Source organism: Saprolegnia diclina, assembly GCF_000281045.1.
Source record: "Saprolegnia diclina VS20 unplaced genomic scaffold supercont1.8, whole genome shotgun sequence".
NCBI lineage: Eukaryota > Oomycota > Saprolegniomycetes > Saprolegniales > Saprolegniaceae > Saprolegnia > Saprolegnia diclina.
In genome coordinates, this window is record NW_008246075.1 from 679,983 (window position 1) to 700,851 (window position 20,869).

The 20,869-nt window shown below is 58.7% G+C and overlaps 11 protein-coding genes across 12 annotated transcripts in view; 7 read left to right on the forward strand and 4 right to left on the reverse strand.

Moving 5' to 3' along the window:
• The window catches only part of SDRG_03497 (hypothetical protein), a gene marked incomplete at both ends in the record, with an annotated part of 1,693 nt that extends 566 nt beyond the window's left edge, over positions 1-1,127 (reverse strand). Inside the window, one exon of the mRNA XM_008609130.1 lies at positions 24-1,127. Coding sequence (XP_008607352.1) covers positions 24-1,127 — 1,104 coding nt within the window. The remainder of the gene's footprint in view (positions 1-23) is intronic.
• Positions 1,128-1,827: 700 nt separating this feature from the next.
• On the forward strand, positions 1,828-3,086 carry SDRG_03498 (hypothetical protein). Its single transcript, XM_008609131.1, has one exon. The coding sequence runs from the start codon at positions 2,007-2,009 to the stop codon at positions 2,892-2,894; it is 888 nt and encodes a 295-aa protein (XP_008607353.1). The 5' UTR covers positions 1,828-2,006; the 3' UTR covers positions 2,895-3,086.
• Positions 3,087-3,297: 211 nt separating this feature from the next.
• SDRG_03499 (hypothetical protein) lies at positions 3,298-4,707 on the forward strand. Its single transcript, XM_008609132.1, has one exon. It carries the CDS (start codon positions 3,341-3,343, stop codon positions 4,643-4,645), a length of 1,305 nt encoding a protein of 434 aa, XP_008607354.1. The 5' UTR covers positions 3,298-3,340; the 3' UTR covers positions 4,646-4,707.
• Positions 4,708-4,839: 132 nt separating this feature from the next.
• On the reverse strand, positions 4,840-6,959 carry SDRG_03500 (hypothetical protein; the record flags this gene model as incomplete). Its single annotated transcript, XM_008609133.1, has 2 exons — positions 4,840-5,979; positions 6,027-6,959. 2 exons carry the CDS (start codon positions 6,957-6,959, stop codon positions 4,840-4,842), a joined length of 2,073 nt encoding a protein of 690 aa, XP_008607355.1.
• Positions 6,960-7,317: 358 nt separating this feature from the next.
• On the forward strand, positions 7,318-10,458 carry SDRG_03501 (hypothetical protein). The gene is made up of 3 exons (XM_008609134.1): positions 7,318-8,867; positions 8,914-9,154; positions 9,209-10,458. Exons 1-3 carry the CDS (start codon positions 7,408-7,410, stop codon positions 10,370-10,372), a joined length of 2,865 nt encoding a protein of 954 aa, XP_008607356.1. The 5' UTR covers positions 7,318-7,407; the 3' UTR covers positions 10,373-10,458.
• A 31-nt stretch (positions 10,459-10,489) lies between these two features.
• SDRG_03502 (hypothetical protein) lies at positions 10,490-11,813 on the forward strand. The gene is made up of 4 exons (XM_008609135.1): positions 10,490-10,748; positions 10,795-10,922; positions 10,968-11,117; positions 11,165-11,813. Exons 1-4 carry the CDS (start codon positions 10,526-10,528, stop codon positions 11,762-11,764), a joined length of 1,101 nt encoding a protein of 366 aa, XP_008607357.1. The 5' UTR covers positions 10,490-10,525; the 3' UTR covers positions 11,765-11,813.
• Positions 11,814-12,242: 429 nt separating this feature from the next.
• On the forward strand, positions 12,243-12,868 carry SDRG_03503 (hypothetical protein). Its single transcript, XM_008609136.1, has one exon. It carries the CDS (start codon positions 12,316-12,318, stop codon positions 12,754-12,756), a length of 441 nt encoding a protein of 146 aa, XP_008607358.1. The 5' UTR covers positions 12,243-12,315; the 3' UTR covers positions 12,757-12,868.
• Positions 12,798-14,976, reverse strand: SDRG_03504 (hypothetical protein; the record flags this gene model as incomplete). Its single annotated transcript, XM_008609137.1, has 13 exons — positions 12,798-12,909; positions 12,958-13,065; positions 13,116-13,336; positions 13,380-13,484; positions 13,534-13,578; positions 13,631-13,732; positions 13,778-13,850; positions 13,899-14,077; positions 14,121-14,237; positions 14,291-14,413; positions 14,460-14,506; positions 14,554-14,653; positions 14,704-14,976. 13 exons carry the CDS (start codon positions 14,974-14,976, stop codon positions 12,798-12,800), a joined length of 1,605 nt encoding a protein of 534 aa, XP_008607359.1.
• A 1,617-nt stretch (positions 14,977-16,593) lies between these two features.
• SDRG_03505 (hypothetical protein) lies at positions 16,594-17,234 on the forward strand. The gene has a single exon (XM_008609138.1). The coding sequence runs from the start codon at positions 16,598-16,600 to the stop codon at positions 17,168-17,170; it is 573 nt and encodes a 190-aa protein (XP_008607360.1). The 5' UTR covers positions 16,594-16,597; the 3' UTR covers positions 17,171-17,234.
• A 708-nt stretch (positions 17,235-17,942) lies between these two features.
• Positions 17,943-19,853, forward strand: SDRG_03506. Of its 2 annotated transcripts, XM_008609139.1 has the most exons (6): positions 17,943-18,864; positions 18,914-19,099; positions 19,145-19,256; positions 19,310-19,410; positions 19,460-19,588; positions 19,643-19,853. In XM_008609139.1, the coding sequence occupies exons 1-6, from the start codon at positions 17,959-17,961 to the stop codon at positions 19,796-19,798; spliced, it is 1,590 nt and encodes a 529-aa protein (XP_008607361.1). In that variant the 5' UTR covers positions 17,943-17,958; the 3' UTR covers positions 19,799-19,853. The 2 variants fall into 2 exon arrangements, with proteins under 2 accessions (XP_008607361.1, XP_008607362.1); XM_008609140.1 differs by having other exon boundaries at positions 19,310-19,588.
• Positions 19,854-19,867: 14 nt separating this feature from the next.
• SDRG_03507 (hypothetical protein) lies at positions 19,868-20,774 on the reverse strand (the record flags this gene model as incomplete). Its single annotated transcript, XM_008609141.1, has 5 exons — positions 19,868-20,177; positions 20,236-20,344; positions 20,392-20,477; positions 20,536-20,688; positions 20,737-20,774. 5 exons carry the CDS (start codon positions 20,772-20,774, stop codon positions 19,883-19,885), a joined length of 681 nt encoding a protein of 226 aa, XP_008607363.1. The 3' UTR covers positions 19,868-19,882.
• Positions 20,775-20,869: the final 95 nt, after the last annotated feature.

The window sequence follows — 20,869 nt, forward strand, 5'->3', positions numbered from 1 at the left end:
AGCATGGCCCGGGCCTGCTCGACCACATCTTCAAGCTGCGACGGCAAGTCGCCGAGGCCGTCGCGCTGGACGAGCATGCCAATGTCGTAGAGCGAGTAGCCAGCGGCGACCGCCTTTTGAAGCAGCATGGTCGAGATCTGCATCGTCAGAATGCAGTCTTCCGGGAGACCGAGCGATCGTAAGAGGATGGCGTCCCGGGTCGTGTCGAGGCTCTGGACGTGCGCTATGGCCGCCGCGCTCAAGGGAAACTTGGCTTGCGGCCAGTGGAGCCAGTCAAACGTGGCGCCGTCGAGGTGCTGGTACGATGGCAGCGTCAAGCCGTGGTCGATGGGGACCATCTTGTACTTGGTCGTCTTGTCGTTCGTCGACTGCAAGAGAATGTTGCCGGCGTGGCGATCCGTGTTGAAGAGGCGGAGGTCCAAGATCGCAATCTTGTGCACATCGTGGACCGAAAACTGGCGCGTGCCCATGTCTTCGGCCGACGACTCGGAAGGTACAAACGCTTGCACCGAGCCTTCCTTCCACGTCGTCCCGATCGGCGCCGTGACGAGGCTCGTCACCGGGACGCCGCTAAAGTGCTCGTACGCAGCGTCGAGCATGAACGCAGCAACTTCTCGGAGAGCCCCATTGCCGACGCGGAAACCTTTTCGCGTCGGGTGCAGGCTTTCGCCGAGCACTGCACCGTGGCTTACATACCCGCGCGGGTTGTGGGGCGCCATGAACTCTTCGTCGCGCGGCTTGAAGATAGCGATCGGAGCCTCGTCGTCGTCGCAAAGCAAGTAAGCACCGCCGCACCCGTCCTTTGTCAGCACCAGGTCCCCCGACGCAACAGCAGCGTGTAGCGCCTTTTGACGAAGCGCCATGGCCGCGCTCACGCCAGGAACCTCTTGCACGAGCGGCTGCACGCGCGTGGGCTGGAGCGGGGTCGCCGCCGCCTGTCCGCGACCCCAGCGCTTAGTGACATACTCCTTCGAGAGCGCAAACGGCTTGGTCAGCGTCTTCTTGGACGGCGCTTTCTTGGCGAGCGCCGAGAAGACGTCGGCGCCGGCCGTCTTGCCCTTGAGCGCCTGGAGCCACGAAGACTGCTCCGAGACCGTCGGCGAGGTGAAGATGCGGGTCGGGAACATGGGCATCGTGGCGCCACCGCACTTGCTGCGGGTGGGGTCGAGAGTGTAAAGGAATGTGTGAGTAGTGCACAGGGCCAGTTCCGAGTAGAGACCTCCGACAACTGCCAGATGGGGCGTCCAAGGTTCTCGATTCCCAGAGTCACTTCAATCTGATACAAAGAGGTGGGCTTACGCAAACGAGGGTCCAACGGCCAAAGTTAATGACAAAAACGGGTGTCGATTGCACGCTGCGATACAAATGCATCGAAGCTTTCGACGAAATATTTGACAAATTTAGCGCGCCTTTGGTCCTAAACCGCAGACAAGCCACGTGCGCCCACGTATCGCACAGGACCCTTGGACCGCCACTCGGCGATGGTTCTCTGTGTGCTTCTCATATGATAGCTACTGTGATGTGTCGTAGTAGCTCGAACGAATTGGTGCATGATGCGCTGCCAAACGATCCAGCGCCCACAGCGTCGCACGTGGTTGCGTCAGTGCAACAGCCCTGACCAGCACATGGACCAGCACAGCTGACCCTGCGCGAAGGACGTGGCACGGAAGAGTTGGCGATCGCGTCCAATTCGCGGAAGCTGCCACGTGGATTCCCAGCCCATCAACCAATCAGGTAGCACGATGCCAGCGACACGACGGGCATATTCTCCGAGTGTGGGGCAGAGCTGGTCTCGTCGAGGAACGGCGTGCACAAGCAATAGAAGATAGCAGATATGTGCGGCAGAGGACTGCTATCACGCCGCATGTCCATGCCGCAACGTAATGCATTGCACGCCATTAGCAGCTCGCGCCCGCAGACGTCTGGCCTTTTCAATCGCAGCCAATCAGTGACGAGAGATCTTAAACCGATAGCGATCTTCGAGCGTCGGGTCGCAAGTACGTAAAATGCGTGGTCTGGGTCTGCTTCTCCTGGCTGCGCTTGCGACAGCGTTCACAGTCGAAGAAGCCATCGAGCTACTCAATGGCCGTGGCGCAGCTGCATTGTCGTACGCTTCGGCGAACGTCGACGACCTCCTACCACTCGTGCCATCGTGCAACAACAAGTGCGTCGCATGCGGCGTCACGACCAACCTCTCGACGGCGTCGACATGCGCGCCATTAACGTCAGCTTCCACGTGCGCGCCGCAGTATGCCTGCTGCGATCCATCAACCTGTCGGGCCAAGTCGCAAGCCATGTGCGACTACAACACGGACGCGTTCACGTCCATGCTCAACCAAGAACCCGACGCGTTCAAATCGGCGCTCAATTACGTCGCATGGGCCAACTATTCGTTTAGCATGCGGCCGACAACGCTGGCGAACCTCAACGCGACGCGATCGACGTCGGACAACTCGGCCCTGTGCACGAGCTACTGCAATGGCTGGACAGGCATTCAAACATGCCCGTCCATGTGCCAATGTACTCTACAACCGACGGCGGCGCTTGTCGTAGGTCCCAAGTTTCCTTGTGTGGCTGACAAATCGACCGCTGCTACCGGCTATGCGGCAACCACGGCGACGTCGTTCAATGGTAAGGCGGTGTGTCCTGTCGGGTTTGCCTGCGCATCGGCGTCGTTCGGCTGCGTCTCGTACAGCGCCTACCGCGCGTCGACGACCGCTGCGCCAACGGCAACGACGTCCTCCACCAGCAGCAGTGTCAACGTCGGCGTCGCTGTCGGCTGCAGCATTGGCGCTGCTGTCGGCGCCGTGGCCATCGGTCTCTTCTGCTACAAGAAGCGGCTTTCGTCGACGAGCCCGAGTGACGACGATCACTACCATTCGCTTGCGACGTAGTTGTACCTCATGAGTCGGTGTTTATGAAGCCGCAACGCGATCAACCATTGGTGATGAGTGCACTTGTCATGACCAGCAGAACGTGGTCGCATTTGGCGCCATGGCGGTTCACTTTCTGATTGGTGCCAATCTCCAAATTATAGCCAATTAAACGCCTCCCTTTACTATTAAATCCATGCGGCTGTAATACAATCGAAAATGTTTTCTGCGTCCGCGCGTGCATACAAAATCACTGTATATCTTTGAATAGAATAACGCATTTCAAATGATTTGAGATCCATTCTTTTAGCTCGGAAAAACACCGCCCATTGAATATAAAAAGGGCGTCTCGCGTCTCTTGAGCAATGTATGCCAATTATAAAAATATTGGCGTAATTTTTTGCACTGAGACCAGTTGGGTAGTTTTTGCATTGAGCTTGCTGCGAGGAGTCGACCAAGCGTCGAAGATGGACGAGGAAGCGCTCCTCGAGATGAAGTACACATCCTGGTGCTGTGGGGTCCGACATGTGCTCTCGCAGCTTCTAGCCCTCGGGAAGGCGCACGTCCCGCGGCAGTCGCCGACGACCAAGCCGGACGCGCCGGCCTTCTCGCTCATCCGCTGCTCCGAGTGCCCGCTGCTGTGGCAAATCAAAGGCGGCGCCAACGACGTATTTATTCACACCAAGACGGAGAAGAACGTGATGACGCAACAAGACGTGGCCACGGACGTCGTCTTGTTTCCGCAGCGCTTTGCTCGCTTTGAAGACTCGGTCTCGGCCTTGCACTCGCTTCAAGGTGTCTCGTTCGTGCATCTGGACTTGGGCAAATGCATCCAGACCCATCCGACGTCGACCTTGCTCGAGTTGAACGAAATCGAGCGTGCCGCTGACCAGCTCAAGGCCCTGCGCGATTCTTTGATCGAGAAGGCAAAAGCCGGCAACTACAGCGCGTTCTTGGCCCACATCAAGACGGACGTGAGCTCCAAGTGCCACAAGCTTGCGCTCATTTACGTTCACGCCCAGCTACGCAACGTTGGGTCCAAGCGCACGGGCAAGCGTAAGATCGTCATATTGCGGCGAACTGCGTTTACACGGTGGATGAATACCAAGTTCCCCGAGGCCGACAAGGTCGAGCGACCGACCAAAGTCGTTCGGACGTCGCCGCCGCTGCGCACAACGACGACAGTCTTGACGTCGCATGGCACGTCCTTTTTCGACGCCATCATGGAGAAGAACCCGAATGCCGCACCGGCACGCGCGACCGAGTTTGCATTGGCAGTGCAAGCCGAGTTGAAGAAAGAAGTGCTAGTGCGCTCGGCGTCCCAACTCAGATCTTGCATGGTCAAGCTCGTCGACGACCTCAAGACAAAAGAAGAGATGGAGCTTAACGTACTCCTGGGCCCGAATATGATCGGCACCTACATTAGGCGCTTTTTCCCCGCGCACCCCACGCTCCGCCCCGCTCAAACCATGGACCTCACGCCTCGCCCTGCGCAAACCACGGACGTCACGTCCCGCCCGCTCCGCCCGGCACTTCTCCCCGAAAACCGCCCCCCGCGTCCCTCCAGAAAGTACGTCACGTTCCCGCCCAGCCTGCAGCACATCAAGTTTTTCGACGTTGACGACACCCCAGAGAGTGTCCGCGCTGCCCCGGTGCACCAAAGACGTTCGCCCGAGACGACAACCCGCGCCGTGCACCGCGGCGGACCCACGCCAACGTCCAAGGCGTACGAACCGTTCACTCGAAAGATGCAGCGTGTTTCAAATGATTGATTATTGTGTTGTTCTAGTCGTTCTGTTCTAGTCGTAAGATCAAGCAGCTTTGTCTTCCTTCCCTTGAGTCCTCGTGCCATTTCCGCAAAAAATCTTGTGTAGCCTTGCGTTGACTACCCCGCTGGATCCAAGAAGAAGGTTCGTCTAAGGTGTAGTGTAGTAGTAGGATTAGGAGGCGGTATAGTAGTATAAACTTAGTGCTTGGCGCCGAGCCGGGCCTTGCGCTCTTTCTTGGCGATCGTCTTGGGGTTAAAGTGGCCCTTCTTGTGCATCGACTTCCACTTCTGGCGGCCCGACGTGCTCTTGCCGACACCGCGGTCGCCGTACGTGATGCGGTCTTCTTCCGCCTCGGGCTTTTGCTCGTCGTGCGTAAACGTGTGCAGCGGGTCGTTGTCGGTGCGGCGCTTGTGGTTCTTCTTGCCCGCGTAGTTGACATTTTGCTTGCGCTTCTTGGCCGGCGCCGGGGCCTGGAGCGCCGACGGCACGAGGTACGTCGGAATCGTGGCCAAGTGCGGCTGGATGCGGGCCTTCCCGACCGTCTTGTCGTGCTGCAGCAAGTTGAGTTCGCGCGGGTGGTCCTCGAAGTGCGACCGGAGCTTCTCCGAGTTGAGCATCTCCTTCTTCACGTCCGAGAGCTGCGCCTCGCGCACCGCGACGTTGGTCACCGCGCGACGCACGTCTTCGACGCGGTACCGGAAGCAATCGATCTCCTGCACGTTGAACGCGAGCGGCGCCGGCTGCTTGACGAGGTCCTGCGACTCGAGGAGGACCGGCGCTTGGCGCGACTGGACCTTCTCCAGAATGCGCTTTTCGTTTGCGTCGTCGGTCGCGACGAGCGAGAGCGCCGTGCCCGACGCACCGCCGCGCGCCGTACGACCAATCCGGTGCGTGTACGACTTGACGCTCGACGGAAAGTCCATGTTGATGACGAACGTGACGCCACGGAAGTCGACACCGCGGCTGACACCAAAGCCCTCGGCTTCATGCTTGCCCTTGGTTGGCTTGGACGCCTCGTCGTCGTCCTCGTCATCGTCGCCAAACGCACCAAACTCGGGCTCGTCGTCCTCGCCATCGAGCATGTTTTCGTTCTCGTCGTCGTCGTCTTCATCTTCATCCTCTTCCTCATTGTCGTTCTCTTCGTCGTCGTTCTCGGCGACGTCATCCGCGTCATCCGCGTCTTCCTCTTCTTCTTCCTCTTCTTCTTCCTCTTCCTGTTCGTTTTCATTCTCCTCGTCCTCGTCCTCAGCTTCTTCCTCGTCCGAGTCGGCTTCGTCGTCCTCGCCTTCGTCCTTGTCGACGCTGTCGTCGGTCGCAATCAAGAAGTCAATCATGCCCTACATGAGATCTGAGTGCTCATGACAACACATGATGAAGGACAAACCCGGTTGAACTGCTGGATGATGTGCTGGCGCGAGTTGTGCGGCAGCTTGGCGTTGAGGACCGCGGCCTTGATGATAAACTGCTCAAAGAAGAGCTTGAGGCGGTACGCGGCCGCGGTCGAGTTGACGAAGAAGATGACTTTGCCGTGGATCACGCCAAGCTTGATGAGCGCGTAGGCGAGGAGGTCCTTGTCCTTCTTGACGACCGGGAGGTAGTACTGCTGGAGCTTCCCGTCGCTGTGGCCTTCCTCGAGCTTGACGACCGCGGGGTTGTGCAAGACGGCCTTCTTGAGCGCGTCGAGCTCCGGGCTGAGCGTCGCCGACATGAAAAAGTGCTGGCAGATCTTGGGCAGCGCGTTGAAGATCTTCTTGACGTCTTCACCATAGCCAAACGAAAGCACCAAATCCGCTTCGTCCATGACGACCGTGTGCACCGAGCTCTTGAGGTCGACATTGCCAGCCTCAAGATGCACCACGAGACGGGACGGCGTCGAGATGAGAATGTCAGGCACGTCACGCAGCAGCGCCTGCTGCGCACTCACGCTTTGGCCGCTGAGACCGAGCACTGAGACCACGTCGCGGCAGTAGTACATGAGCTCCCACAAGTGGGCACGCGTCTGGTCCACGAGCTCCTTCGTGGGCACAAGGATGAGCGCCTTGATCGACTTCTTTGTCGACGGCGTGTGAGCCGCGAGGATCTTCTGCAGCACGGGCAGGCAGAAGGCAGCGGTCTTACCCGAGCCCGTCCGCGCGCGCACGAGGAGATCTTTGCCCTGGAGAGCGAGCGGGATGCAGTGCTTCTGGACGAGCGTCGCATGCACAAATTGCATCTTGGCGCAGGCCTTGCTGAGGCGCTTGTCAAGGCCAAAGCCGCACGCGCTGAACGGGACGTCGCCATCGAGCAGCGACGTGTTCACTCCGCTCAAGGCCGCCATGCTACAACGATGTTCAATTCTGCCACCATTCACTGGTCCGTAGCCCAATCGGAGCCCAACCACCAGACCACCAGTATCGCTCGATGCCATTGGTTGTTTCGCGATCTTTCCAGCCAATCCAATTCGTTCTCGTGATGCAAATACGATTTTACACCAATCAACGCGCTTAAAACCTGCCAATTTTTGCCAATCCAGTGCCGGCAACGGGACCATCGTTCGCATTCGGCAAATGCCACGTCTGCGAGGCCGCAGCGCGGTTCCGCGACCGCTACCAAGCATTCACCAGCAATCGACCGAGACGACATGCAACACGAGTTGAAAAGACGAGTGAAATGCACTGCACTTCGGCATACTGGCTGGTGACTCAAGGTATTTCCGTGAAAGGTACCCAGGTCGGCACGTGCCGATTTCTAGAGTTGGAATGCCGAATTGAACATCGCGACGGCCAATGAAGCGCGTGACGAAGGTCGTGGAGCAGTCGACGCGGGCGCTGCTCGACCGGGTTCGTCACGAACGGGTGGCCTTGAACCGCGACGAGTTCAACAAGCTCATCGCCAACACGGGTCGTTGCTTCTCCAGCCGCGAAGCCCATGAGGTCTTACAGCTCATGGCAAAGCACATGCGGCCCTGTCCCACGAGCCACAGCGGCGTGCTCCAGGCCCTCGTTCGTGAGCGCAAGCATCGCGAGGCGATGCGCTACTTGGAGTCGCTGCCGCCCACAGATCTGAGTACCAATTTGTTCAACATTGCCATCCTCTCGTGCGGCCATCGCGGCGACCTCGCCGACGCGCGTGCCTTGTATGGCTCGATGCGCCAGCACCAGTTCGCCCCGAACGCACAAACGTACCAAGGCTTGATCCAAGCGTGTATAGCGTCGCGGGACGTCGTTGCGGCCGAAGACTACTGGGCGACGATGCTCGCCGCCGACCTCGCCCCCACCAGACCCGCCGTACGCGCACTCTTGGCCATCTACCACGATACCGCCGTGGCGGTGCGGGCGGCAGCTACGACGCCACGAAACCCGCCCCTCGATCTCTCGCTGTGCGTCAGCCTCTGCGACACGATACGGGCCGTGGCGCCCAGCGCGCTGCCCGCGTTCCCGTTCGAAATGCTGCTCGATGTCGCGGATACCACGCATGGCATGAGCCTTTCGGGCGAGATGGCCCACCTCGTACTTGACGCGCTGCCCACATGCCATCTCTCGCGCTGGCTCGATAAGATTGCTCCTCTCCCGATCGGCATGGACGGGTCGCTTTTCGATGCGGCACTGCAGCGTTGCGCCGACGAAGGGCTCCAAACCGACTTTTTCTACATCCTAAGAGCTCTGCGGGCCCGCGCGTACGACCACAGCGAGCCGACACATCTCTTGCTTGACGCAAAGAACAACGAGCTCATGGCCTCGCGCCGCTGCTCCTCGCTGGTTCACTACGATGTGCACGGCGATCGATGGACAACAGAGATGGCCAATAACTGGCTCCGCGATCTGCTGCGACACCGACCGGAGGACGCACTCGCCCATGTGCTTTGCATTGTTGACACAATGGCCTCTTCGCTCGTGCCGCCACCGAACGCAGCGACCTACAACGCCTTGCTCACGGCGTTGCACGAGAGTGACGGGCGCCATGATCATCTCTTTCTCGGGCTCTTTGAGGCGATGGTTGCTGCCAACGTCTTCAACGACGAGAGCGTCACCCTCGCGCTACTGGCGGCGCGCGACCTCGGTGCCGTGCACCGGGTGCAATCTTTGCTACGGCTCGTGGCGGCCCCGAGTGACAGCATGTATGCGATCGCGATCGACACGCTCGTGCGCGCAAATGACGTCACTGGTGCCTTGCGCCTCTTGGCCGCCATGCCAATGAAAGCATCGCCGTTCACGTATGCAGTGCTCTTCAAAGGCCTCAGCGCGCGGTACATCGTGTCAGTCTGTTTCCCGCTCACAGACGAGGTGTGTTAGGAAGGATACGAGCGCGGCGCTGGCGCTTCTCGAACACATGGAGGAAGCCCACGTCGGGACGCCCGAGGTCGCCGGGCTCTTTTCGCTCGTCCGCACGTTTCGCCGCACACCCGACGTGGTGCTCGCGCTGCTGCGGCGACTCACAAAGTACCCGTTGGATGTTGGTGTCTACAATGGCGCCTTGGACATCTTTCGTCGGCACGGCATGTACAGCGAAGCCGCCGACGTGCTTCGGCTCATGGTATTACCATATATTCCTTGCCGCCAAAACATGGCTCACGGGCTATATGTGTAGGCGGACTTTACCGTGGCGCCGTCCAGTGACACCCATGTCCTGTACCTCTTGACGTGTGCAAATGCCAAGAAGTTCTCGCTCGCGATGCGATACCTCGGCACGATCGACGACGCGTCCGTCGACGTCTTCAACGCCGCGATCGAGGTTTGCGGCCACACGAAGAAGCCGCTCGATGCTCTCCAGGTCTTTGAGGGCATGCAAGTGTGCGGCGTCTCGCCCAACCAAACCACGTACCTCCGGCTGCTCCACGCGCTATCGCCGCACGGCGACGTGGCTCTGATGGAGACCATTGTGGACGAGATGCCGCCGCACTTTGTCGACGAGCGCATCTGGAACCGGCTTCTCGACGGCTGCGGCTATGCGCGCTTGCCCCACGCCGCGTTGCACCTCTACGGGCGCCTCGAAGCGGCGACTCGTCCGTCGATTGTGTCGGTGAACCTCGTGCTCCGCGCCCTCACCACATCCAAGGCCTTCCCGTTAGCAGCGATGGAGACCTTTCTAGAGAATGCCATACGACGCCATGGTCTTGTGCCAAACGTCATTACCTACACGACGCTCCTTGGCCAGGCCATGCACGAAGAGCGATATGCCGACTGCCAACGCCTCTTTGACGCCCTTCAAGCCCAGACGACGCCGGACGCGACCAGCTTTGCGATGCTCTTGCGCGCGTTTCATGCTGCGAACCGCGACGAGTGGAGCGTCGATGCGCTCCTCGAGACGTTCTGGGCCATCCAAGCACACTTGAACGACGCAATGTCGTATGTGGGCGTGCTGCGGGAGCTCGCGGCTGCCGGGCGACCGGACGATGCCCACGCGGTCTTGCGCTGCATGGAAGACCGGGGCCTTCATGCGACGGAGGCCTGCACGCTGGTCATGCGCCTCTTCAACGACGCGGGCAAGCACTCGCACGTGTGTGCGATCTACGACACGATGCAGCGCCGCGGTATGCAGCCGTCGCCCGAGACGACGATCGAGATGGTCGTGGCGCTGGAAGCCGGCCAAGAATGGGTCCGCGCGACAGGCCTCTTTGTCAAGCTGACGCAAAAGCACCCGACGCTGCCACACGAGAAGCTGTCCCGGGCAGCCATTGGCCGCTACTACATTCGGTCCAACTCGCTCCCGAGCCGCCTTCCGCTGCAAGTCGACGACGACAACCAGGCATAGATTGCGCTGTACACTAGACGATACACTGGCTAAACACTGTTTCCAAATCAAAATCCAAATCTGACCGCTCGATAGGGATTGGTCAAAATAGTGCGAGTATCGACCAATCGGTGGAGTGCTTGATTATTTCGCCCGGCCGACCACACGCCCACCATGGCAGCCTACCTCGCGACGTCGACCCACCTAAACAACTGGGTCTTCACCGAGGACCAGCTCCGGACCATCGGCGCCTTGAAGATGAACAAGTGCCACAAGCAGCTGCAGCTGTGCGAGGCGAGTCCAACGTTGGCGCGCAAGCCGCGCTCCTTTGCGTGCCTCCTGCCAGCGTCGACGAACGCCGTCCTGGACACGACCGATTGGAACGATACGCTCGAAGGTACGCGCCGTGGCCTACGTAGCGAAGCTCATGGGACCGTTTGCAGAGCTCGACGTGCCGCCGAACGAGCTCGCGCTGCTTACGCTGGCCGAGGAGGCGCTCGTTTTGAACTTTTACCAGATCCAAGTCCAGGATAGCTGTACGCGCCTCTTCCGGACGTCCGACAAAGTCAAGGTCCATCTCCCGTCTTTATGGCGTCGCTTACATCGAGTGCCGTAGTCGGCGGCGGTCGTGCTCTTCAAGCGCTTTTACCTCTCCAACAGCGTCATGGAGTTCCATCCCAAGTACATTGCGCCAACTGTCATTTACGTTGCAGGCAAGGTCGAAGAGCAGTACATTAGCGTCGACTCGATTTCCGAGCAGCTCCAGGTGCGCATCGCTTCTGCTTTCAAGCAAATTATCCACGCGTTATCTAGGTCGATGTGAACCAAGTGATTGCGCACGAGATGGTCGTACTCGAAGGCGCCCGCTTCCAGCTCATCATGTACCATCCCTTCCGCGCGCTCACGGGCTTTATCGACGACATTCGCGCCTTCTACAAGTCGCGCGGCGTCGACCTCAAGATCCCGACGCTCCAGAGCCTCCACGCCAGCGCCACCGCGTGCATCAACGATCTCATCTTGACAGACGCGCCGCTGCTCTATGCACCCGCATGCCTCGCACTCGCGGGACTGCAGCTCACGGTCGAGTCGGCGCCCGAAACGTACGCGTCCATCTGCATGGACGAGTACCTCGTGCAGTGCAAGCGCGGCCAGCAACACCCGAGCGAGGTCGCGGCGATCCATAACGTGCTCGCCCATGTCAAGCAGCTCAAGGAGGCGCGCGACGCGGTTGTCGAGGACCAGGCGCAGGTGAAAGCGGTGTACAAGAAGCTCAAGAGCTTTCACAAGGAGGCGGCGGCCGCAACCAAGCGAAAGGACGCGCCCGAGGACACCAAGGACGCGAAGAAGAGCAAGAAACACAAAAAAGACAAGGACGCCAAGAAGAGCAAGAAGTCCAAGAAGCAAGACGAGTAGATTGGCAATCCGCGATTGTGTGCAACTACTGTCGCTCCTTCTCTTCCTATGTTGCTCCTTCGCCTCGCAGAGCGCCTTCAATGTGGCACAGAGAGCGACGCCACATGCACTGTACGCGCGGAGGCAATGTGGTCGGATCCTCGCATCGCAGTGCTACGCACACGCTGGCGACAGCAGCGCGCTTGAGGTGGAAAGGTCCGTTTCCATCGCGCAGTTTGAGGTCACTTTGCCTCACTGCAGCGGCCCTTGCTGATGGCACCGGCGTGGCTGTCGATCGCTACGCATGGATACCGCGAGTGCTTCTTGGCGGATGGCGGCCAAGTAGCTTCGGTGCTGCTAGCTGCCAAATCTGCTGCCATGAGATCTGCTGCTGCTGGATGATGCGCAGGCGCTTCGCAGCTGCTTGGGTCGAACGTGGCGATGGGATTGGACCAATCAGGTGCCAGCAAAGCCGTAAAAGAGGCGGGGATCTTTTGCGAACAACAAAAAAACGCCCTTTCTTGACAGTACTCGTTGTAGTCGAAGCGCCACTTCGCACTTGAGTTAATACCATGGGCCAGTGCTGCTCCAAGAAGCACGTCACCGACGTGGACGACGACGCCAAGCAGGTCGTGCGCACGCCGGCGCCCGCGCTGCAGATCTCACCGTCCGACCCAGTCGGGTACGCTGGCCTCGCGACGACAACGGCCGAGCCCACAGACGCGGTCGTGCTCTCGTCGACGGCCGAGATTGTCCACGACAACAATTCGCCGTCGGGTTCGCCGGCCAAGCCCGAGAAGCAGCCGTACGACCCGACCCATGACGAGACGCATGACGAGCCGCAGCAGCAGCAGTATGTGCGCCCCGAAGACCGGCCGATCGAGTCGCTCTTTATCCGCGAAGAGCGTAAGCGGCTGGCGCGCATACAAGAGGAACTGCGGCTCGAGCGTGAAGCCGCCAATGCCAAGTGGGTCCATGAGCTCGCAGAGAAGAAGCGCGAGTTTTATCCGTAGGGTGGATTTATTATGTAATATGTATCTGGACGTCGTCGCCTTTACAAAAGCGGACTTGCCTCGAAGCTGCTCGTGTGGCGAAGGACACTGTGGTGCAGGCCATAGCAGAGGTACACACTCACACCGAGAAACATCCAGACGCCGACACCGACCCTAATCATCATCGTGACGGAGTCGTCGACAGAGAGAGCCTGCACACACCATGCCGCAAGGGGGAGACTGGTCATCATGTAGACGTTGCAAAAGATGCCGAGGCACGGCACGAGGGGCACCCACGGGCACTGGAACGCTCCCGCGTCTTCGAGAGACCTACGCGGCAGCATGCATCAATGCATCATACATTTATAAATCGGCCGTACAGCGGTCGGGGACGACCCGAGAGAAGCGCCAAAAAGGCCACCGCGCAGAGCAGACCCGCAAACACTTGGAAGAGCCAGTGCGTCGACCAGACGAGCGTGAGCGCAAACGCAAAGGACGATAGAACAAAGCCAAAGTTGCGCCACGGGAACGACACGCGGCTGCGCGGCACGTCGGCTTCGAAGCGCAACTCCAAGACGCCCGCGTTCACAAAGGTAAAGACCTAGCTCATATATAGTGATATGCGAGGATAGAAATGGCGGTACCATGAGGGTGCCGCACGAAATGACATTGGCGAGGAAGTCGAGGTCAAAGAAGAACGCAATGACGGCCACGAGGAGGCCCGTGAGAATTGTGCTCCAGTATGGCACCTAGGCACGTGCCATTTAAGGAATCATTTTTAAACAGTCGAGAGTATACCCGCGTGGTCGCGTGCAACGTCGCGAGTGGCGCGGGCAAAAGTCCCTAGTTGATCAAGAATAAGATAAGACGACAAGAACTGAGTGGCACATATTACGTCTTTGGCCATTTGATAGAAAATACGGGGCTGCCCCATAAGGCACGTAAACGCCGCAGTCGTGAGGCCAAACATCGAGCCAAATGAAATGACGTGGCACACCTACAGATCACATAATCAAACTCAATACAACTCGAGCCGTAGTACCCAGTTGAGGCCGTGAAAGTCAAAGGCGTTCACCAAAGGCACTTGGGTGCCCAGCACAGACACGGGCGCCATCCTACAACCCGCGCCGTTCGCCGCGGCATTGCGAAAAGAGGGTACGTACCCCGTCACGACCAACGAGACGCCGACGTAAATGGACATGGAGATCAAGAGCGACCCGATGATACCCCGGGGCACGTTTTTTTGCGGGTCGGGCACTTCCTCGGCAAGGCATGCGACCATGTCAAAGCCCAAGTACGAAAAGAAGATGACTCCAGCGCCTTGCATGATGCCATGGACACCCTACCAGACCCGTGAAATCTGAAAACTCGAATCGGTTGCAAACCTCGGGCGCAAACGGCTCCCAGTTGGTCGTCTCGACATGGTAGCTCCCCACGGCAATGACGAGGAGAAGAACTGCAATGTTGAGGGCTGTCACGGCAGCGTTGAACTTGGCCGATTCCTAAAGCAGAAATACATTGACCCTAACGACGACGCGACGCTACGGTCACATACATGCACACCAGCGAGCAAGATGACGCTCAGCACGAGGATCAAGACCGCGGCGATGCTGCTGCAGGGCGTGCCGAGACCAAGGTCCATGGCAACCCACGACGGCGGTACGACGACACCGAATTGCTACAGTCATTCGCGCGTCGGCTAAAGACGAATCATCCTTTCGTACCTGCAAGAACATGGTCACATAGGACGCCCAGCTGCGAGCAATGCCGGCTAGCCCACAGAGGTGAGGTTCGAGTGACATATGCATGAGGACGTACCCGACGAGATGCCATAACCAAGCGTGAGGTTCCAGCCAATTAGCCACGCCGCGAGTTCGCCAAACGTCACGTAGACAAAGGTGTAGGCCGACCCGGTAATCTACGCCACGTATGAAATAGGCTGGCGTGTTGCATCCGACACTACAGTACCGGAACGCGCGCCGCAAACTCCGAGTACGTCAGTGACGTAAAGATGCATGCAATGCCGCCGATGAGAAAGGAGATGGAGATCGACGGCCCCGTGATCTCGGCGCCAATGCCGATGAGCGAATAGACGCCGGCGCCGACAGAGCACCCGACGCCGTAGCAGATGAGGTCGAAGGTTGAGAGGCAGCGCTTGAGCGACGCGGACGGCGACGACGGGCTATGCTTCGCGCTCGGAAGCGGCTTGATGCGGCCAAACGACTGCCACCACGACGCCATGCAAGCTCTCGTACGCGGTCGATGCAAGATTGAAGAGTCCGCGCCTGGAATTCTTGCGGTGGATCTGGCACCTGGATCAGCGGACCAATCAAATGCATCCGAGGCACCTGCCACTTTAGTCGTCGCTACCGACTAAAGGTTGAAGCCGCCCAAGTTCAAGTTGGGGTGATCTCAAGGAACGATGGGCGTGGAGTGCAGCCGCCATGATCGTTCCATGGAAGGATACACATCATGACGCGCAATGAGTGTCGCGAGGGCGTTGTAGCAGACATTCAACTGCCTCCTCCAGGTTGGTGGCGCACATTGGCGAAGCCCTTGACCTACTAAACCCATAAGCAACTAAACGATTAAGGTGAGTCGATTTTCGCGAGGCGCAAGTCGACGCTTTCAAAGTGGCCACTTGCGCCACACGCCCATCCCCGACACCAGAATGCACAGCCGTGGGTGACACGGCTGTTGCACTTGACATGAACACACCATGCGACTGCGTTTCCTCAACGAGCCCATTCATTAGCTGAGATGTCGAATAAGTGCTGCCCACAGACCTCTACACACATAGATTTCCGCCAGAAACAATACTGCCAAATGCAAAGGGACATCCAGTCAGCTCCACCGTGTCATGACCAAGATGAGCCACTTGGTTGACTACTTTGTGTCGCCGAGAGATGTCCCCGCAGCATCCTTCTTGATTGTTGATGGGCTGCGGTACCGGAGTGGGCGTTTGGCACAATTGAATTCAAGGTGAGGTCAACGTGCAAGAGGGGGCGACACACGTTTGCACAGTGCTTAGCTTCGCCAAACTTCTGCTCGAGGACGGCAGTAGCTCGCTCTGATTTACTATGTCCATGCTCCTGGAGGAAATATCGAGTGCGAGAAGCAAAACGGCGCGATGGAAAAGACTCGATCTCGCACGGGCGCATGCATGGGGCAGCGATTTCAATCGCGTGGCCTGGCTGCGAAATTCGACTCTCCACTACCACCATTCAAAAGCTCAATAATTGCATGTGAGGCGCAGCGTCGCGGCGTTCGTTGGTCCATGAGAGTGCCCTACGTCGCAATGCCAACGCCTGGATGGAGGCAGATGCATGAAAAGGTCCTCGTCTCCAAAAATGCTGGCTGGGTTGTGTAGAACCACATTGGTCACCGATTGTGGCGGGATGTACTAGCGTCAGCATTATTCGCGAATGTCTCGACCTGTCGCGACCGCACCGTCGGCGCTCTGTCAAATACTCCTTCCAGGAGGCATGTCCATTGCTTTCGATTTTGCCTTGCTCCTCGTGCACCCTCGTCCTCGACGCCGCGCGCTGGTCGTTTGTGGTGCTGCCACGTCATTTAGCACGCTAGCTCTACTGCACACTATTCTACATTTCACTTGTCTAACTCACCACGTTCAAGTCGGCGCCGCAGAGGCAGGGTCGGTGCGAGTCGTTGGGAGAGGGCCGATGCCTCGTGGTGTAGTATATTTGCGAGAAACACCCAAGAGCCAGCCATGGCGGGCAATGGCCGAGACTTGGAATAAAATACGACTTGTGCGCGGCCTCCCACAAGTATACAAACTCGAAGTGTTCCGAGCCATGACAGCCCGCCGTCCGCGCACCATAGTAACGAAGTGCAGACCCAGATGGCAACAGACACGGCCCAACGGAAACCCTGGCTCGGAGTTTGTGGCGAGTGCCCACTATTCCGAGACGACGCAAACGAAGACATGACCAAGCGGCTCCGCTTCTCGACCGTGACGACGTACGAGTTTCCGCTCACGTACGGCGGCAGCGCCGTGCCCGAGGCCACAGGCCCACCGATCGGGCTCGCGCCTGTCCACGTGCACGAGACCGTGGCGGCGCTCCTCGCGTCGCCCGCGCGCCGCGGCCGCGTGGCCAAGTGGCCGCACGACGCCCGCATGGAAGTGCTGAAACGAGCGGCGTTTTCGCCGCAAGAAATCGCCTCGATTTGCTTTGAAGCGATCGACATTCGCCGCTCGCGCCTCGAGACGCTCGACGAGATCCAAGCCCTGCGAGCCACAGAGCTCAAGCAGAAGCGGCGCGAGCTGCGCCAAGCCCGACGCGACGCTCGGCAGCGTGCAGCGCTTGAGAAGAAGCAGGTCGTCGATGACACCGACGACGCCAAGGAATTGATCAACGACGACGACGACGCGGCGCCAAATGCAAAGCGACCACGCGTCGACGAAGCCAACTAGCGCCTGCATCGTAGCCACCTGTATGAAGAGAAGTATTTAAGGACATTAATGCGTTGCGACCATGTACTAAGAGTGTAGGTTGCATCCTGTCTACTTTGGTGGTCTCGAGCACTCGTGGCACCCGATCTTCCTGCCTCCTCGACGCCTAACTGGACGGCGAGTCCGGACAGGCAGTTGTCGAACGGTTGGCGGTAGCCGCGTTAAAATTTCCACGGACCAGGACCTTCTCTGGCATCATTGGTGAGGCGCCGACGACGCCATCCCAGTGCCGTGTGTTGACGCAGCAGCGACGCTGCGTCACACACACCATCGCATTTTGCTGCTGTCATGGCGGGTTGAAGTCAGCTGTATGCATCAACGGTTGAACTCGGCCTATGCAAAACTTTTCGGCAGCACTACTATTCATCAATACGCCTTGTAGGTGGCCTATCGCTCGTGACGACGCGACGTCCTTCGTTGGTCTTCTGCATTCTCCACAGCGTTCAGTGCTACCTTTGGTATATAGCCACGCACAGCGAGTGAGGCCATCAGCGGTCGCCCATGTTCGTACACTAATTCCTTTTAGCATCCCACTTCAAGTGCCAAATACCCGTTCGATGCGTCTCGTTAACGATAGCCGGGCACGATGCCAACAGCGTTGTTCATGTTGATATCGTGTGTACCCATGCGGCACCCGTACTTGAGCTCTGCTCTTGCCGACCCTGACGTCGCTGAGGTTCCTGCACCACACTATATATCCAGTTCTAATCATACACTATTTACAGTCTAGAAAGTGCAATCTGTTGGTGATGTCGGCCGCAGCCAAGCTGAGCGCGTGGGAGGTGTGCATTGGTCTCGAGATCCATGCGCAGATCCAGTCAGTCTCCAAGCTCTTCTCTGGTGCGAGCGCAGCGACGAAAGGCTCGCTCGTGCCCAACACGCGCGTCTCGTTCTTCGACGCCGCCCTGCCTGGCACACTCCCGAGCGTGAACGTTGCCTGCGTGCAGCAAGCCGTGCGCACGGCCCGCGCGCTCCAGAGCGACGTCCAGCTGCGCAGCGTCTTTGAGCGCAAGCATTACTTCTACTGCGATCTCCCGCTCGGGTACCAGATCACGCAGCAGCGCGCGCCGATCGCAACCAACGGCGTGCTCAAGTTCCAGGTCCAGGAAGCGACGCCGGTCGTGCAGACCAACTTTACGAGCCGAAAGGAGAAAAACGCCGCGTCGAAGAAGGCAGCGACCAAGGCCGATGACGAGTGGGTCGAGAAGAGCGTGCGGATCAACCGCATCCAGATCGAGCAGGACTCGGGGAAGAGCATCCACACGCTGGACGCGACGCACGTCGACCTCAACCGCGCAGGCACGGGCCTCATGGAGATCGTCTTTGAGCCGGATCTTCGCAGCGCGGCCGAGGCCGGCCAGGTGCTCCGCGAGGTGCAGCACTTGCTGCGGCACATTGGCACGTGCGACGGCAACATGGAGGAGGGTTCGATGCGCTGCGACCTCAACGTGAGCGTGCGGCCCAAGCCAAGCACACTGGAAGAAGAGACGAGCATTCCATTTGGCGAGCGGGTCGAAGTCAAGAACATGAACAGCATCAAGAACCTCGTCAAGGCCGTCGAGTACGAGATGGAGCGCCAGGTTGACCACATTCTCGCCACGGGCACGAGCATCACCAAGGAAACGCGCACGTTTGATGCGGCGACAGGCATGACGGTATGACCTTGCGGATGGATGACGTGGATATGCAATATGGACGAACTAGAAACGCATGCGCACCAAGGAAGGTGCCAAGGACTACCGGTTCTTCCCCGAGCCGGACCTTCCGCCGCTCGTGATTACGCCGGCGTTTGTCGACGACGCACTTGTGACGTTGCCAGAGCTACCAGAAAAGATGAAGGCGCGGCTCCGCGCGACGTACGGTCTCTCGGCCTACGAAGCGTCGGTCCTTGTACGTCAACATATTCTCTATGGACGTCGCATGACCATACCGCAGGTGCTTACGCCGTCGGCCGTGGACTTTTTCGAAGCCGTTTGCGCGGTTAGCTCGCGACCGCACAAGCTCGTGGCCAACTGGGTGCTGAACGACCTCTTCTCGCTCCTCAAAGGTACTACTGTTTTAGCATCCGACCAATCTCAAATCCGTACGCCCTGTGTGTAGCAACCAACGCGGGCATTGCTGAGAGTACCGTGTCGCCCGACCGTCTTGGGCAGCTCGTAGATCTCATCGTTGACGAGACGCTTTCGGGCAAAATGGCCAAGGTCCCCTTATTTTATTTTATTGAAAAGGGTTGGATAATGGTGGATGTAGGAACTTATCGAGCTCATGTACTACGAAGACAGCCGACCGGCCGCGACAATTGTGCAGGAGAAGGGCTGGGCGCAGATCACGGATGTGGCCGAGCTCACGCGCTACTGCCAAGCCGTGCTCGCCGAGCCTGTACACATCGAATCCCAGTGAAGAGGATCGCTCATATGCTGCTATTTCGTCTAGAAAAACCAAAAAAATGTCGCAGCGTACCGCGGCGGGAAGGCGCAGCTCTTCGGCTTCTTCATCGGCCAGGTCATGAAGGCGTCCAACGGCCTCGTGCACCCCGAGAAGGTCAACGACATCATGCGGGCGCTCCTTGAGGCGTCCACGGACGCTTGAAGAAATTCATCGCGATAGACATACCATGAAAATGTACACCTTTGTGCAGAGAGTATGCAGACAGTGTTGCGAGTTGCATGTGAATTATGCTGCAGGTTTGCGCTGAATGCGCAGGAGCTGGATGCCCAGCGGCGCAAAATCGGGAAACGTGGTGTCCGTTGCGATAATCTCGTAGACAAAATGTCGCTTGAGCTTGTGGAAGAACTTGACTTCGGACTCATGCCGCGGCTTGTACGTGATGAGCGCGATCGCAGACGGCGCCGCCACAAAGTGCCGCAGCGACGACAGAAGGTCGTCGAACGCTTGCTCATACGGGCACGCAATGATGTCGGCACCGAGGAGCACGTCGCAGGCTTCGATGGCATCAAGCTCCTGACCCCTACGAGCATTTTGGTTCGAGACTCTTAATCGATTGTCAATATATGCTGTGAAAATACCACAAATGGACTTTGGCGTCAATGTTTCCCATGCTGTTGTTGGTGATGTTGGATTGCGTCAGCGCCACCGACTGCGGGTCGCCGTCCGTAGCCACCACGGTTGAAGCACCTAGCCATCGCAAAGTCGATACCATTGCGTCGTGTCATCGTGGGTACCGAAGGCGGCGGCCGCAAGCGACACGAGACCTGTGCCGCAGCCGAGCTCGACGACGCGCTTGTTCTGCACAAGCTCAGGCAGTGTGCTGCGACAAGAGACGTAAGGGTCGAGTGAGATTGAGGTGATCGTATCTGTGCAGGTACAGCGACAGTAAGATGGCGGCTTCGTACACGTGGGCGCCAAAGCCGAGGTTAGTCCCGCCGCGGCCGTCGGGCTTCCACTGCTGCTGAATCACGATGGCGTGGTCGCCAAAGTGGAAGGTCCGCGTTGGGTCGAGGTGCGTCGCATGGAACGGACTAGCATCGTCGTCGGTCGTCTATCGACCGGTACATCGCGGTGCGCACCTGGCGTACGAGAAGGGCACGATGGCGTTCGAGGTCATGGTGGCCGACTGCAAAATGATGCCATTGGCAGAAAAAGAGAGGTGATACGCCACAGGATTGGGCGACTTGAAATGGATCGATGCCATTGGTTAAA